The 16,487-nt window shown below is 36.4% G+C and overlaps 1 protein-coding gene across 1 annotated transcript in view; it reads right to left on the minus strand.

The window, feature by feature from the left end:
- crhr1 (corticotropin releasing hormone receptor 1) overlaps positions 1 to 16,487 on the minus strand; it is a 125,996-nt gene that overhangs the window by 45,213 nt on the left and 64,296 nt on the right. The window contains exon 5 of the mRNA XM_084089492.1: positions 9,979 to 10,064. Within this exon, the coding sequence (XP_083945618.1) occupies positions 9,979 to 10,064 (86 nt within the window). The remainder of the gene's footprint in view (positions 1 to 9,978; positions 10,065 to 16,487) is intronic.

The following is a 16,487-nucleotide window of genomic DNA, read 5'->3' on the forward strand; positions in this document are numbered from 1 at the left end:
GGATAACATAGCAGCCAAACAAGCTGAAAAATATGTATATACAGTACCTTGCACTCCATACAAAATGGTTAATCCATTGTATTTGTTTGCTATACTTTGCATTCTATATTCTTTATAGCATATAATTAATTTATAATTAATATTAGAATAGAGATATTATCTGTTGCTTTTATATTATCTACTGTTCCTCTTCTGTTTTGTTTTTTCCCCTAATATTACTTTGGTGGTGTAATTTTATTCTGTATTTACATATGAAGACCTCTGATAAAAGCCTCTAAAAGCCACCTATGTCAAAAATGAGATAATAATATTGAGTGAATGCTCCCTGCACATAGTATACATTCATCAAATACTTTCACTTCAAACTCACTAAATCCCAGCCTCAGCCCATGTCGGTTAGGTAGAAACCTATACATAGGAGCCGGAAATTTTTTTTAATATTAAAGAAAAACTTTTGCATCTGAAGTCTTCATATACTTAAAATGCTTTGGCAATACTATATTCCAAATGTCATGGCAATAAAGCAACTTGAACTAAAAGATCTTGGCTATCTTCAGTTTTTGATACTTGAAAAACAGATGAGCAATAAACTATTCTAGTAATAAATTCCTTTAAATTTTGAATAATGGTGATCGTCAAAAGTGGCTGAAGGACTGGTTCCCTGGATATTAAATCAAAATGTACCATGTCATAACAGACTGACAATTACTGGATGTTTCTTCAACTATGGGCACTTTAGTCCAGTGGATAAAAATAAAAACGCCATTAACATTTCAAACCCACTCGTTTATATAATTTGTCTACTAACAGTGACAATCAGCTTACATATTCTGTATTTTTTTTCCCACCTGAACAATCATGAACAAAGGCTATTTCTACCATCCATTTTGTGGTGGAAATAAATTTTTTTTTTTAAACATTTTTGGAATAAAATGTCCGGCTCCTTTGTTTGACAACGTCTAACTTTATACACAGCATGTTATATATCTTAAATGCACATAAATAAATAATATTTTCATGCTTTTTGCATAAACTGTGCACACAGCCTCACACACCCCGAAGGGCGCGCACGCAGAGAGAAAGAGAGGGAGGTGTGTTTCAGACAGCGCTCAAACACCAAATTGATTCCTCTTTCGCGTTTACTTGCACTTGAACAGACACATATACACAAAATGATGTCAAAATACCCGTCTCGACAACTATTCTCTCGGTTATGTCATAAGTGAACAGTTGAGAATGAAACCAGATGTGTGTCAGTATATTCGGGCCGTGCATTCAGTCTTAAAGTGACAGCAGCCTGCTGTTGTCTCTGTCATTAATGTTAATAAAATAAAATAAAACTTCATCATCATCATCATCTACAATGTTCGAGATAAAATAATTTGGGGGGGGGGGGGGGGGTTGGGGGTTTGGTGTGTTGAAAATTTGGGTAAAAAAATATGTAATGTATTCATAAATCTGTATTTAAAATGTGGAAAAATAATATTTTATAATGGATCTACTGTCAAAAGTAGTCCATTCTGATTGAATTCCATGACAGCTGCCACACTGCAACGTCTCTCAGTCTTTTCTTTTCAGCCTTGAGTGGAGCGATTGTAGATTTTCAACCTGCCTGCCCGTGTACATCCCCCAGGACGAAACGCACGCAAGTGCAGCCTCCCCTGCTGGCTCCATTTCCACATTTGCCTAAACTGTGAGCACCAGGGAGTCACCACATGTTCGCCTATGTGAGCGGACTTATTAATTATTAAATCAACAATCCCGCAGGAAACAGATGGCACTGATAGCGGGCAGCTAACGTACGTCTGCCTGGTATTTTGTGTGTGATACAGTAGGTAAGTGGGTGGTTTTAGACTACCTAGGATCTGTCACATGTCCCAGCGGCACCTTGTGCCAGTTGGCTTGCATGCAGAATTGTGTGCATCACATAAATATCACTTGAGAGGATAATTGCAATAGCTTTTTATTTGTTTTAATTGGTTTCAAATCCAAACAAAATAGTCATTTTTTTCTTTCTTTTTTTTTCTAAAAAGGCATCATCACCTGCTAAAAAGCCATCTTTACCTCGGGTTTAACTAACTTTTTTAATTTTTTTATCACGAAACACTGCTGTGTTTATTTTAAGGCACTCTCAATTTGCATCAAGAGACATGAATGAATACCTCACGCTGTGGTTTGCTTCTACAGCACACAGCTCACGGATCAACACTAAACTATAATGGATGACGGTGCTAAAAACATACTTTCACACAAACAAGCCCCATTTATTAAATGTCAAGTCAGATTCTTTCAGAATGTTTCTGAAAATATGTTTCAGCTGTTTTTACTGGGCTGTCAATTGATTAAAAGCTTAAATTATATAATATGCTGATTAATTAAATACATTAATTGCAATTAATCACATATATCAATATTTGCCGATAAAAGCCTGTAAATGATGCATTATTGTGGCAAAAAGGTAACTCGCTGAATAGAAATTTCAAAAAGTAGCTTCAGAAGTTTTTAATAATTGTTTGTACTAAATTAATAGCGTAAACTGACACTCCTGGTATACGTTTTTCACTGGATTTCACAAAATAATTGAACGTCACACTTTTCACCCACAATGCATAGTAATATACTTGGCCTTATGGTGCAGCTAATGTTGAACAACTGGCTTAATATATTTTCTCATGGTAAAGTGAGTTTTGTTAATTGACAAGGAGATGTGTTCTGTGAAAGTCGCTTTTGCAAATCATATGCTGATTTTGAACAAATCTGACTTGATAAACTCTGCTGCTTTCCTTAGAGCAGACGGTCTCTCTCTGTGAGCTTCACTGCCTTCTGTTTCTGATTCTAATTTAATTTGAATGTGAATGGCATTATCATCAGTGTTCATTCTGTTTTGAATCTTTTTTTTTTTTTCATCCTGCTAAAACATGATTCTCAAATAGTTGCCAAGTGATGCCAAAGACTTTGCAACAACAGTTTGCTGAGGGTGACCAGGCAACAGCTTGCGTCTTGAAGTACTCTTCAAAGACCACAATAGACAGACACAATTACAGAAGAGCAGGGGGGAGCTGGAAAGCATTTACATCTACAATAAGCCAAATGACAATCGAAGTACAATCATTCATTTAGCTCTTCTGATAGCCACATTTAAAATATTCTTCAGCAAGGACATAGTCCACTTCCATTTGCCCTGCAGTGCCAGGCCCAAATGTCAGGCGGGTCACTGGGGACTCTGTCTTAGGGCAGAAAGGCTAAAAAAAAGATTTAAAGACTGCCGTTCCTCTGAGTACCACTGTTATGCTTTCAGGCTAAGATACCAAAGCCCTGGTAACCCTGCTTTACTTGATATTCTGACATTTATTGCACTCCTTTCCCCTTACAGACAATGTGCGGCAAGATGTCTTAGATGGCAAGAAAAGAAACTGCAAGGAAATATAATAATTTAATAATTGTGACGAGCAGGGCGAAGCAAATGCACCATGTGAGTCACACAGCGACACAGGTCTCAAGTCTCATGAAGGAGCTCCAGAAGGATATAAGAAGGAGGAACGGCAATAGAAGACAAGGGGCCCTATTTTAACGATCTGAAACGCAAGTATCAAGCGCAAAACGCAAGTAACTTTGTGTTTGGGTCTTGGGCGCTGTTGCTATTAAACCGGCGGGATAAATGACTCTTGCGCCCGACGCAAATCTAAAATGGGTTGGTCTGAAGTAGCTTCATTATTCATAGGTGTGGTTTGGGCGTAACGTGAAATAAACCAATCAGAGCGACATCTCACATTCCCTTTAAGAGCAGGAACGCTTGTTCTATGGCGGATTGCTATTATAACGGCGGATTTGCCAGGCGCGCGCCAGGAGCGGTTCATAGCCGAGGAGACCGACGTTCTCGTCAGGGCCGTAAAAGACAGAGAAGTGACATTGTATGGGGATGGGAGAAACCCACCCAAATTAGCTTCGGTTAAACAGCCATATAATAATTTGGGTAAATGTGTAAGCTAGATTTATGCCTATTTTTTCACATCTTCATGGACACCACAATGATTTCCCTCATGTGTTAATATTTTTTCCTAATAATGTATGGTTTTCTAAAAATGAAAACTGCTGCGTCTGTGTGTAGATGAGATAAGCAAAGTGTATGCGCGTTGTGCACACGCTACATTGATTATGGCCAAGAATACTTTCGTTTTGTTGTTTATGTTTATTTTGTCATTAAAGTTAAGTTTGTCGTTTGCTGTTGCATGCTGTCACACTCTGTGGAGAAAGATGTCACAATGAAACCGTGCCACCAAATAGGATATTATAGTTTTAGTTTTTTAATTAAGGGCATAAAGAAAATTATGAAAGGCAAAAATGTTAAAGGTAGCATTCAAGAATATCGAAGTATTACTTTGGCAAACCAAAATAATTATAGTGTCAATTGTACATTGGATGAATGATTTCTCTTGTCGCCAGCCCTGTGTGAACAAAGGCTGGTTAATGCCTAGTTAAATTACATTTAAACCCAATGTGACAATACAAATTTGAGATATATATTGCTTGTGACAACTGTTGTGTTTATTTTAACACACTCTCAATTTGCATCAAGAGACATGAATGAATACCTCACGCTGTGGTTTGCTTCTACAGCACACAGCTCATGGATCAACACTAAACTATAATGGATGGTGTTGCTAAAAACATACTTTAACACAAACAAGCCCCATTTATTAAAACTCTACATCGCAGAGAATCTGTCAAGCCAGATTATTTCAGAATGTTTCTGAAAATATGTTTCAGCTGTTTTTACTGGGTTGTCAATTGATTAAAATATTAAATGATATAATATGCTGATAAATTAAATACATTAATTGCAATTAATCACATATCAATATTTGCAGAAAAAAAGCTAGTAAATGATGCATTTTTGTGGCAAAACTAGCTTCAAAAAGTGATAAATGGCCTCAGTCTCCTCTATTTTTAAGAAAATATATTATAGTTATATTTGTATATATTATAAAATATATACATATCTTATTAAAGAAATACAATTATTGGTAAGACCAGACACAGATTTGAACCTACTCTGCAACTCCTGCATGACCATCACAGTATCCAACTTGCCTGGATCAAGAGTAGCTACTAACTAGAATAGGCTACTAAACAAAGCCTCCAGCAGATCACATGCTAACAGCATGACACGATTAAGAGGCTCTCTTCTAGTTTTAAATATAATGGGGCTCTCTTCTAGTTTTAAATACAATACATATGAATTCCAACAGTACTCTCAGTAGTGAAGCTAAAAATCTCTAGCTAAAAAACAGCATCTAGTGGTAATCACATGCTCCAGTAAGTCACTAGCTGTGGTGAAAGCCCTCCCTTGCTGTCTAAATATAAATTTGAGCATTATCCTTGCTAGCCCACTCCTCTGTCCGACTTGGGACGATTGGATGAGCGATTTCTCTTTTCGCCGGCCCTGTGTGAACAAAGGCTTAGCATGCCTGGTTAAATTGCTTCCTTTGAGGAAAGATAAAAGTCCATACATTATTAACCCCCCCATGTTACTTCTGTTACACCAAAGGACAGCTAATGAATCTTGTAGACATGCAGTATCAATGTCTCTGTCTAACAGCCATGCCTGTGTTTCAGAGAGATTCACCTGCAAAGATGTTCAAATAAACTACACTTGGTTTGGATGCTCTATACTAAATGTCAAAATAATACCATTAATCAAGATTTAGGAAGGAGGGCTGATATATATATATAGGTTTCTAAAGGCTTTAGAAGTTTTTTTTTCTTTTTTTTCTGAAATATGTATTAAATTTGTAAGACAATTTATGTAAATTCTAAAAATAAATTCTAGAAGCCAAAAAAGCCAGTTATGAGTGCATTTGCTATTTATATCCAAGAATCCAACTAACTTTGCCAACCAGCATCTAGCTGGGACATTTGAAACACATAAAACAGCATAAAGATAAGCCACAAATAAAAAGCAAACCATGTCTGTCTATGAAGGTCGGATGACAGTCTTGCTAAAGATTCCAAGTGACAACTCTCAACAAGAATGCATTGACTCTATTGAGCAGTCTTTGGAGACTTAGCTTCCTGAATGAAGAACGCTAAATGCCTCAGTTTCTCCTGAAAACAACAAGTGTCACTATTTCAATAACACTACTTTAACCTTCACATTACATTAGATTCACAAAGTCTAAAGGTAGTAAAAATGGGAACTAACTGATACAGAGTGCAAAGAAAAGTAACCTTCAGCTAAGCTTTTTGCATTGGTTTGTATGTATGGAGTCTAAATGTCTAAGGCCACAATTGAAAATGCTTCACACTTCACACACTATTAACTCTTATTTAATAGAATCATTTTTACTTCAAACTATATAATGAGTAGTATGTGCTTCTATGCAAAGCAAGAACATCTGACCTCTTGCACAAAGAGGTTCACATGGATTTTTTTTTTTCATCTTTATCCAAATCCTTCAACTAAAAACCATTAAAACCTTAAAAAGTGATGGGATGATGTATGTTTGAAGGCCAAAACCCAGAAACAATTTAGCATTTTAACACTTCCGGTTTCATCATCCTAAAGTAGTGGTGCACGATATATCGGCCGCCGATATAATATCGGCTGATATGGTCATTTTTTTACACATCGGTATCGTTCCGATGTCAAAATAGGGCCGACGTGAACAGGCCGATAATCATTCCTGTGTATTTGACGTGTGAAGTTGAAGATGAAGTTGACGATGCTGACTCGCGATCTTCGCAGTAATGAACGCGCCTGAGAGAAATGCACATTTCATACGGATGACATGAGCAGAGAACAGTCTATTTTCTTTCGTTTTGAATTGTTCTGTTTAAAAGAAGACATTTCAAGCTTTCTATATATGTCTCAGGTCTGTGAGTCAAGTAGGCTACCTTATACGCTGAGTTTCGGTTCATTTATGAGACGAGCTCCAGTTCACACGCCGGTGCCTCCGTGTCGTGATGAAATATTTTCTACTATATTTACTTATTAATTTACTTATACTTATTTATTAAATCCAGGCAATTGGTTGATGAAACATTGATTAAAATTAAGATACAATTAATGCAAAACGAAAATTTAAAGACAGGCTTTGTGCTTTCTGTTTGAGGTCTCTGTGAAAGTTTTAAAGCAGTCTTTTAGTGCCGCTTTCAGAGCGCTCACGTCCGTAAGGGAGAATTGTCCCGTCCGTAACATTTTTTTTTTTTTTGTGAAATAAATTTCTAAATAAAGGTGACTTATAGTCCAGTGCGACTTATATATGTTTTTTTCCTCTTCATGACGCGTTTTTTGACTCGTAGATATTCTAATATATTCGAATACATTGCTTGATATTTGATACCCGTTCGAATTTGATTTTTCTCAAAAGTGACAGCACTAGTATCAGGCAGAATGTAGTTATATGGTCGTAATAGGAATTGCAAAGAACAGCAGTTGTCTTGCCAAACAGTCCAGTTTGGCGCAATCCATATATTTGGCGAAATAGTAGAAATTAAGCTAACGTCCTTCGGGCTATGCACGTACACTTCCAGGCCGGGTCAGTAGCCTATACAGTATCGATCGGCTGCAGCTTGCTTTTACAAAGTCTTGATGTATTGTCACCCTAGTAAAAAAAACAGCCTATGTGGAGGTGGAAAAATATCTTCCTTGAGTGATAAGAAGAGTTTCGTTTCACCATTGAATGGATGAAAAGCACGCTAACAATTAAAATATCCACTGTAGCTGCAGCCCAACTTTATTCTAGCCTACACGTAGCATGTACACGTAGCAAGTGTTCAGCGTGTGTTGACGTGAACCATGGACATAATTGAAAGTTTATGCACTGGGATTTTGTTGGGATTCACTTAATATATCAGAGATTGCTGAGGGGTGTTTATAAATATCTGGGAAATTTCTGGATGTTTCTTAATGTTTCTTAATGACAGAGGTTAGGTACAGAGCAGCCTACACAATCGTTGAACTAGGCTGGAGGCGTAAATTCAACAGCACAGTTTTTCAGCACTTGTCAATCTCACCATTTAACCCAATGATATACAAAACTTATACAAAACTCTCAGACATTGACATTGCCTATTCATTGCCTTTTCATCCTTATTCATAGTGTGAATTCAGGACACACTTGTATCCTTTATAAAAATTTATTTTTATATAAATATTTATTTTTTCTTCTGAAAATCTGATGACATATTTTGCACACAGGTAAAGGTGCCCAATATCAGTCATTTCTGAAAATAAATTACAAAAGTAAAAAAAAAAAAGTGTTTTGGAAAATAGCTCTTTATTTGGTTATCATAAAAATGTGTTTTCTATACAGAGATATTGACATCGGTAAATATCGGTATCGGCCATAACAGCAATATTAATATCGGTTATCGGTTTCGGCTACAATTTTCACATCGGTGCATCACTATCCTAAAGTCAATGGGGTTTTTGAATGGGCTGTTGGTTAAATGCTTGAAATAAGGTCCATGGTGAACACAAGCTCATGACATTTTCACATTTTATGTAAAGATGGGTGCTGGGTGCACACTGTACAATTTTGGCCGCGATTTGGCCGTCTGAGACAAAGTTTAAGATGTTCACCGACAGCCGATTAATGACCGTTGCGATCAAATTAAATTTACCTCAGACGAAATTCTGGCAGTGTCAGAAGATTTGACTCAAAGTCCTGCAGTGTGACTTCTACGACGACCGTCAAATCGTCTTCGTTTTTCAAGACAAGCCGTGACCAAAATTAACGCTAGAGATTTCTTTGTAGCCACCATTTCAATCCTGCGTGTAATGCAGCTCACTGTGAACGAACGTGTCATTGATTGATGATGTAAAACACCGGACAAGTTTTCTTGTGTGCGTGCATCCATTTTTTAACATGTCTTGACTGTCGTACAGTCTGACATTAATGACAACTGAGATCTTACAGTGTGACATGGATTATAGCGATGATCATGTTCATACAGTCTGACAAGCAACAATTGCAAATGACTATTATAAATCACAGTGTGCACCCGGCTTAAGGGATAATCCATGGCTAGCTGTGCATTAAACGATTTTAATGCACGACATTGAGGGCCACCCAAACCACCCAACGCAATGCGTGGATTATCACGCAAATACCATTGTCGTTTGCCAGCATTGACAACTTAAAGCTGTTATTGATGTTTGCAGCACAATATTTGTCCGGAAGGGTAAAATTTACAGTTATTTTTGTCAGTTACGGCTCATTAGATCTAGCATTCTGCCTGCTTTGAATCAGATCACAGAGATAAAGTAGTGCGTAAGATTATATTTATTTGAATTAATGAATTGAATTAAAGCGTGTGTGAATTACCCACGATGTTCAGCATCTATCTCCATTAACAAAAAAAGGAGTGAGATTAATTACTTCAAAACCAGCAATGTTATACCCTCTTTGCTGAGAAATATAATGTGGCGATTCAGTAGCGAAGCAATTGTATTAATAAAAGTCCCGGGCAGCGTTGATAAGTTTCTGTGCTCCTGAATGTTTCTGTATGGGCAGCGCAATCTCCGCTCTCTGTGTGCGGTTGACATGTGTGTGCACGCTTCAATGAAAACAGTGCATTAATACAGAACGATGATTAAACTGACTTGGAACTAACTATCAAAATCAAGTATTCAGACAGACCATGCATGTATAATCAACTATATAAAATACCCTCGTGTGATAAAAAAAAAAAAGCTTTTACTTTTACTTTTTTTTAGAGTGTCTAAACAGAGGTTTTTGGAAACATTAAATATCATCAGCTGAACAGGTAAACTCATCTACTCACTAGTTTGCTTTCTCAAAGACTGAAAGTGTTGTCATAAACTTAGTTGTCATAAACTTAGCGACCGTGGTGTAGTTCGTTTATAGCCTATGTTTAGCTTTTGACTTCTGCCGATTATATTTACACTTCAACTCAAAGTTGTTCATTTATGAAGATTATCACGATGTATAATGTATATGTGGAACCACATACCTCCTCGTTGAGGATTTCCTGACATTGGGAGTAGTTTCCTTTCTTTGCCCAGGTGCCATTAGCCAGACATTCTCTGTACACATTATCTGGGGGGAAAAATACATATATCATACTGGTTATTGACCAATCCCCACCATATTTATTTATTTCTAAGGCAGATAATGTAACTAGTTTATATAATGTTTATTCTGAACATCTGCGGACAGATCTGTCACTTCTTCATTGCATGACATGTAATTCATTACATAATTAAAAAGTTATGCAATATGACCTAAAACACTATTAAAGGGATAGTTCACTTTAAAATGAAAATTCTGTCATCATATACTCACCCTCATGTTGTTTCAAACCTGTATGAATTTCTTTCTTCTGCTGAACACAAAGGAAGATATTTAGAAGAATGTCAGTAACCAGACAGTTTCTGGGTCCCATTGATTTCCATAGTATATTTTTTTCCTACTATGGAAGTCAATGGGACCCAGAAACTGTCTGGTTACTGACATTCTTCTAAATATCTTCCTTTCTGTTCAGCAGAAGAAAGAAATTCACACAGGTTTGAAACAACATGAGGGTGAGTATATGATGACAGAATTTTCATTTTAAAGTGAACTATCCCTTTAATAGGGCTTCAATCAATATCTGATCTCAAAGTGCACATAGGTTTGATCTTAGCATGGATATCTGTTGAACCTGGACTTTGTGGTAAAATCTCTCACATAAAACTGATCTACAAATTCCAAACCCTCCACTACACCCCATACTGTGCAGCGACATGAAGTATAACATAATATTGAAAGACATCAAACATCTTTTGCTCAATTACAGTTTACAAACATCTTCTGAAACATAAACCGTCTGTGGTAAAAATCAGTCATGGGTGCAGGCATGTATGAATGAAAAAATGATTTTAGGTTTCATTTCCCATTTCCATTTCAGTGGATTCCCATTTCACTGTGGTACATTTCCTCTACAAGGCTTATATTGTGCTTTGAACAGCTTTTGTTAGATCTGGTGAAAGTTTTCAAAATCCCATAAAATAGGTTGAAATTCAACAACATGAGAATCTGGGGCACAGAGAATCTGAGCACTCCAGAACTCTGCTGACAGAAATGTTGAAATACAGAAGAGCTGTGAGCATTTTATCCAAAGACACTTATATTACACTCCTGCAGGAACATCCAAGCATCTCACTCTACAGTATTAAGGTTGGAAATGGGGTTAGTATTTTGAGATACACCAAAAATTCGGCCGCCGAAAAATGGCATTTTCGTTTTTTGGCCAAAAGAGAAAAAAGGCCGAAAATTTATGCTGCCTCCGCTTCCAAAGATGCACAGCGTTGCGTTTTTTTCAGTTGAGACACTTTGCTCGTTATGATAGGCTACGTAATATCCGTGAAAGTGTTACTAGTATCTCATTTCACACATACCTTTTTTGTTTCTGTGTTGATTCTACAGGGTGGGCCATTTATATGGATACACCGTAATAACATGGGAATGGTTGGTGATATTAAAGTCCTGTTTGTGGCACATTAGTATATGTGAGGGGGCAAACTCCTCAAGATGGGTGGTGTGTACTAATATATACTAATGTGCCACAAACAGGACTTTAATATCACCAACCATTCCCATGTTATTACGGTGTATCCATATAAATGGCCCACCCTGTATATTAAAATGTTGATACAATGTAATGTATTTTCTCTGGCTCTTGTTTTAAATAATTTTTTTTCCGTTATTATGCTTCTTGTTGTCATCTGTTGACGTTGTACAAGCAGAATGTGGCGGTTGGTCGGTATGGTATTAGTCCCGCACCTCCTCCACTGTGATTGGACGGTTGGGTAAAAAGTGACAAGTGAAGTGCGCTGCGTTTTACCAAAAGTTGAACATTCTTCAACTCTCGGCGACCAGTAAAAAACACCGAGCGCTCAGCGCTTCAGTGTGAAAAAGACGTTCAGCACCTCGTTACGCTCATGGCGTTTTAAAAACGCGGCGCTCCCATTGAAAACAATTGAAGAAACACGCCAGCCACGTGAAAAAAACGTTTTGGTGGACACACGGCAAGATTTTCAAAATGTGAGACCACAAACATGACGATAAGAAATCATAGATGAATCATAAGACAGAATCATTAACATGCCTAAGACTTTTGCACAGCACTGTATTTACTGTATATATATATATATATATATATTTTTTTTTTTTTTTTTTTTTCAGTGCAGTGTAGACACATATTTAAACATTCAGACCATGTATAGCTTCCCTTGGAATACTTTAACGATGCATCTAAATATTCATTTCTTTTGAACTATCTGAGTGTGCACAAAGGCTTTTAGCTATTATGAGAGCCATCCACCATTTTGAAAAAAAAAAGAAGAAAAAACCTTTGTCACAGAATCTTCTGTCTCATACTTTATTATAGTTTCCATGGGAACTGCTGCAACTGTTGCAAATTTGTCAATTTGTGCGGGTATGTAGAGCAAAGATTCAAGCCGAGGTGATGCTGCAAGAAGATTAGAGCCCTGATTGTCCTATGGGCGCAGCATCAGCACCCATCATAACAAGACGCAATTATGGGAATGATATCAGCAAGAGATGACCATCCATCATGGAGCTGTGACAGTAGAGGTCAATGGAATTTAAAGGACATGGCTATTTTCTCTCAAACCATGCAGGCAGGAGACACACTTTGCACACTTTATCTATCTGTCTAAACTGTCACTCACCATTTCTCTGGTCAGCTGCAAACTATTTAGTCAACATCTTACAAGCATCCTCCTAAACCAATCAGACATATCTGTCTCTCGAGTTGACTGGCAATGAAATTGACCATGTGCAGAGTCACTATTGCATCTAATAAAATTATAGCCTGCTTCTCAAGTGTCCGACACTGATATAAAAATTGCTCACAGTCACAATAACTCACAGACATGTGCTGATTCAGCTCGATTGTGTCCCTGGTCAAATTAACAACAATTTTGCTCATCCCTGATGTAGCAGTTTATAAATTACATTTAGAAATGTCTTTTGTTACCTTCACACCAAAAATAAATGAATTAATAATAAATAGAAAATCACCACCAGTATTTTCCTGTTAGCACATTTGTTTGAGTTCATAACTGTTTTGTCTCCTGGGAAAGATTTTAATACTAACATAAACGAGTAGTAAATAAACCAATGGTAATTTGAAGCACCTTGTGAAACTTCTGATGCAACTAAAAACTTGAACTTAAAAATAGCTGAAGATCCCAGAGAGAGCCTTGAAATAGTGACTCAAACTCACTTACAGGTAAAAAAAGAAAAGAAAAGTGAACTCAACCCAAACACTTACTGCAGGGAAGGAAACACTCTTTCCATTACTCTCTAACTAACTTCATCTCGTCTTTGCCTTTTGCTCATGGCGATATTGATTGAGCATCTGAAGGTGAATGGCAGCTCCATAGATCACACAAGCCAACAAGGCACAGAGGAACCGCTACACGGTGAGTCATCTGCCTCCTGTAAACCTCCACATCCAGCCTGTCTGAGCAACCACACAATTGCCTGAAGCAGATCTGATGGTGTGACGAAACAAATAGACGGTTGTCAGTGCTTTCTCAGCTGGCACAGCCATCTTTTTGATGATGAGTAGTGAACGTCACTGGAAAACAATTCAGTATTCAGAGTGCAATTCAGTATTCAGAGTGCCAAAATATTTGTTAAACAGTTGCTGTGCGATTATGAGGAACAGTATGATGAAGGGCAAAGAGGGGTGAAAATTCTATTGTACTACTTTTGGATGCAGCATGGAATCTTTTCTGACATACAGCACTCTAAAAAGGTAGGGTTTTTATGAGCATGGTAAATTATGAATATTATGAAATACCACAATCAATAAAACAAATCAATACTATTCAGCAAAGATGCATCAAGCTGATCTAAAGTGACAGTAAAGGCATTTAGAACAATATATATATATATATATATATATATATATATATATATATATATATATATATATTATTTTATTTTATTTATTTTTTTATTTTTTAACAAAATGTTACATTGTTTCCACAAAAACTGTTTTATTAACATAATAATAAGAAATGTTTCTTGAGCAGCAAATCAGCATATTAGAATGATTTCTGAAGGATCATGCGACATTGAAGACTTGAGTAATGATTCAGCATATTTACATATAAATTAAATTACATATTTTCAAATAGAAAACAGTTATTTTAAATTGTCATAATATTTCACAATATTACGATTGTTGTGTACTTATGATAAAAATGCAGCCTTGTTGATCATAAAAGGCTTCTTTCAAAAACATTTCAAATCTTACCAAACTCAAACTTTTGAGAGGTATAATCAGCCGCTGATTGTCTGTATGGACAGGTAGGGCAGAGCCCCAACAATATAATCATCCAAAACATAGACCACTAAGCTGAATAAATACATTTTAAATGTGTTCAGCATTCTGCAACAAATATTTTTTGGATTTTCTAGACTATTTTGCTGCAAAGTGAGCAGGACATATTCAAATGTAGTGCATGGATTTGACAGGCATGTATTTATGATACTCAGCGAGGGCAGCAGGTCTCTGAGCCCTCCCTAGCTCCACAGTGACCCAAATATGTCCAATGTAAATCTGTGGTGAAAAATGGAACTGCAGTATGCTCTCATAGAGAGCCATTGGGGCAGATTTCAGGCTGCCCCGCTTATTATCGAATTAGCTTGCATAAACCTCGCTCTAGCCCAAGACGATATCAGTCCGCTTCAGCTATGTGTCTGTATCAGGTCAGTAACTAGTTGGCATGTTTGTTGTTCCTATGTGGAGTAGAATATCAAATTAATGAAAGTATAAACCCTTTAGTTTAAACGTGCTTGTGTGAATAGCCTTTATATAGAACTGTTGTGTTTGTTTTATGTTGAGCGCTATTCCTTAATACATTAATCAAATTTTCTTCTTAGTTAATAGTAATTACTAGAATGTAAATATTACATTCATAATGTGTTCCTGTGTATGACGCAACAATATTCTAAAGTGTTACTCAAAAGCTTACTGTGAAACAATGAAGGAATGATGGCAAAAAATGCATCACTCCGTACAGAATGTTGTCACAGCTCCATTTCTCTCACATGCTTCGCTGGTAACCCATGGAGAGCAAATGTCACTTAACATAATGAAAAAAGACCCTGCTCAGCTGCCACTGAACTGGATTTCTCTACCTGTCATAAGAGCTCGCTGAAACGGTGCTGAATTGCAGGCTTTGCCAAAAAAAGAAGAAAAAAAAGGCCAGGCAATAAAAGAGTCTGTCAAGGTCAGAGAAAGACTGACAATGCCCGAAGGAAAGCAGGGAAAGTGAGACAGGAAGAGGAAGAGAGGGGGGAGTGAGGACTTATGTCATGTCATGTAAAATCCTCCTCCCACAGTGGGAGTGTAATTAACTATCACACACTTGCTCTGAGGTAGCAACTCAAAAGTTGAAGCTTTTTTATCACATTTCTCCCAAGGGCCGTTATGTTCTAAAACAAGCCTTTTATACAGTAATCTATTTTTAAACTATAATTTAAATATGAGTGCACTATATAGGGAAGTAGCAAATGAAAAGTATTGCTAATTCCAATTTTGATCTAAATACTGTGAACTAAAGAAAAGTTAATTGGACCTAAGGCCTTTGCTCGGTTCAAAATCACTCACATGTTTACTTATTCACTGTTCTCTATATAGTGAATGACACAAAGTGCACTACAAGGGAAAGTAGTCCTAGTGAATATATATATATATGAATAAAAAAAATAAAAAAAATAAATATATATATAGTATGTTCAGACTCTTATATAAATACTGTATGCTAGAAAGCACTCAAATTACTAAAATATATAAAAATATATTTGCATCTTTGTCTAAAATGGTTCACTTACTCATTAATGATATGAAAACTGATATGTAAATCCTGTGTGCTGGAGAGTTGAAGAAACGGCTTCATCATAAACGTGCTATTTATTGGACAAAACATTATTTAAAAAAAATTAAAATAAATCCCAAAATTGTTTCCTTAGTCATTAATCACTATAAAGTGAACACAATGAAGTAATTTCAGATGCTGGTGTAAATCCTGTGTGCTGGAGAGTTGCACACTGCTTAATCACAGGACAAAACATTGTTATTTTTTTTTTTAATAAAAAATAATTCTATACAATTTGTAACTATAAAAACATATTTTGTCTCTTGTTAATTTTTTTGTTGATAAAAATAAAATATAGGAGAATAAAAACAAGAATCAACACGAATCAACACATAGAATAGCATGCAATATTTTACCTTATTTTTATCCCCAATCAAACATCTCCGCATCCAAAGAACAGAGTCGCCGTAATCAGATATACTTACTAGAGAGTAATTTTGGGCTGAGAGCTTGATTAAATGGCTCAGGTGCATTTGATTAGACTTAATTTTACAAGAAGATGGATCTCCAGGAACATAATTGAACACCGCTGATCAAAAATAACCAGAAAACGCACACTACT

The sequence above is a fragment of the Abramis brama genome, assembly GCF_963993115.1.
Source record: "Abramis brama genome assembly, chromosome: 1".
Classification (NCBI taxonomy): Eukaryota; Metazoa; Chordata; class Actinopteri; order Cypriniformes; family Leuciscidae; genus Abramis; species Abramis brama.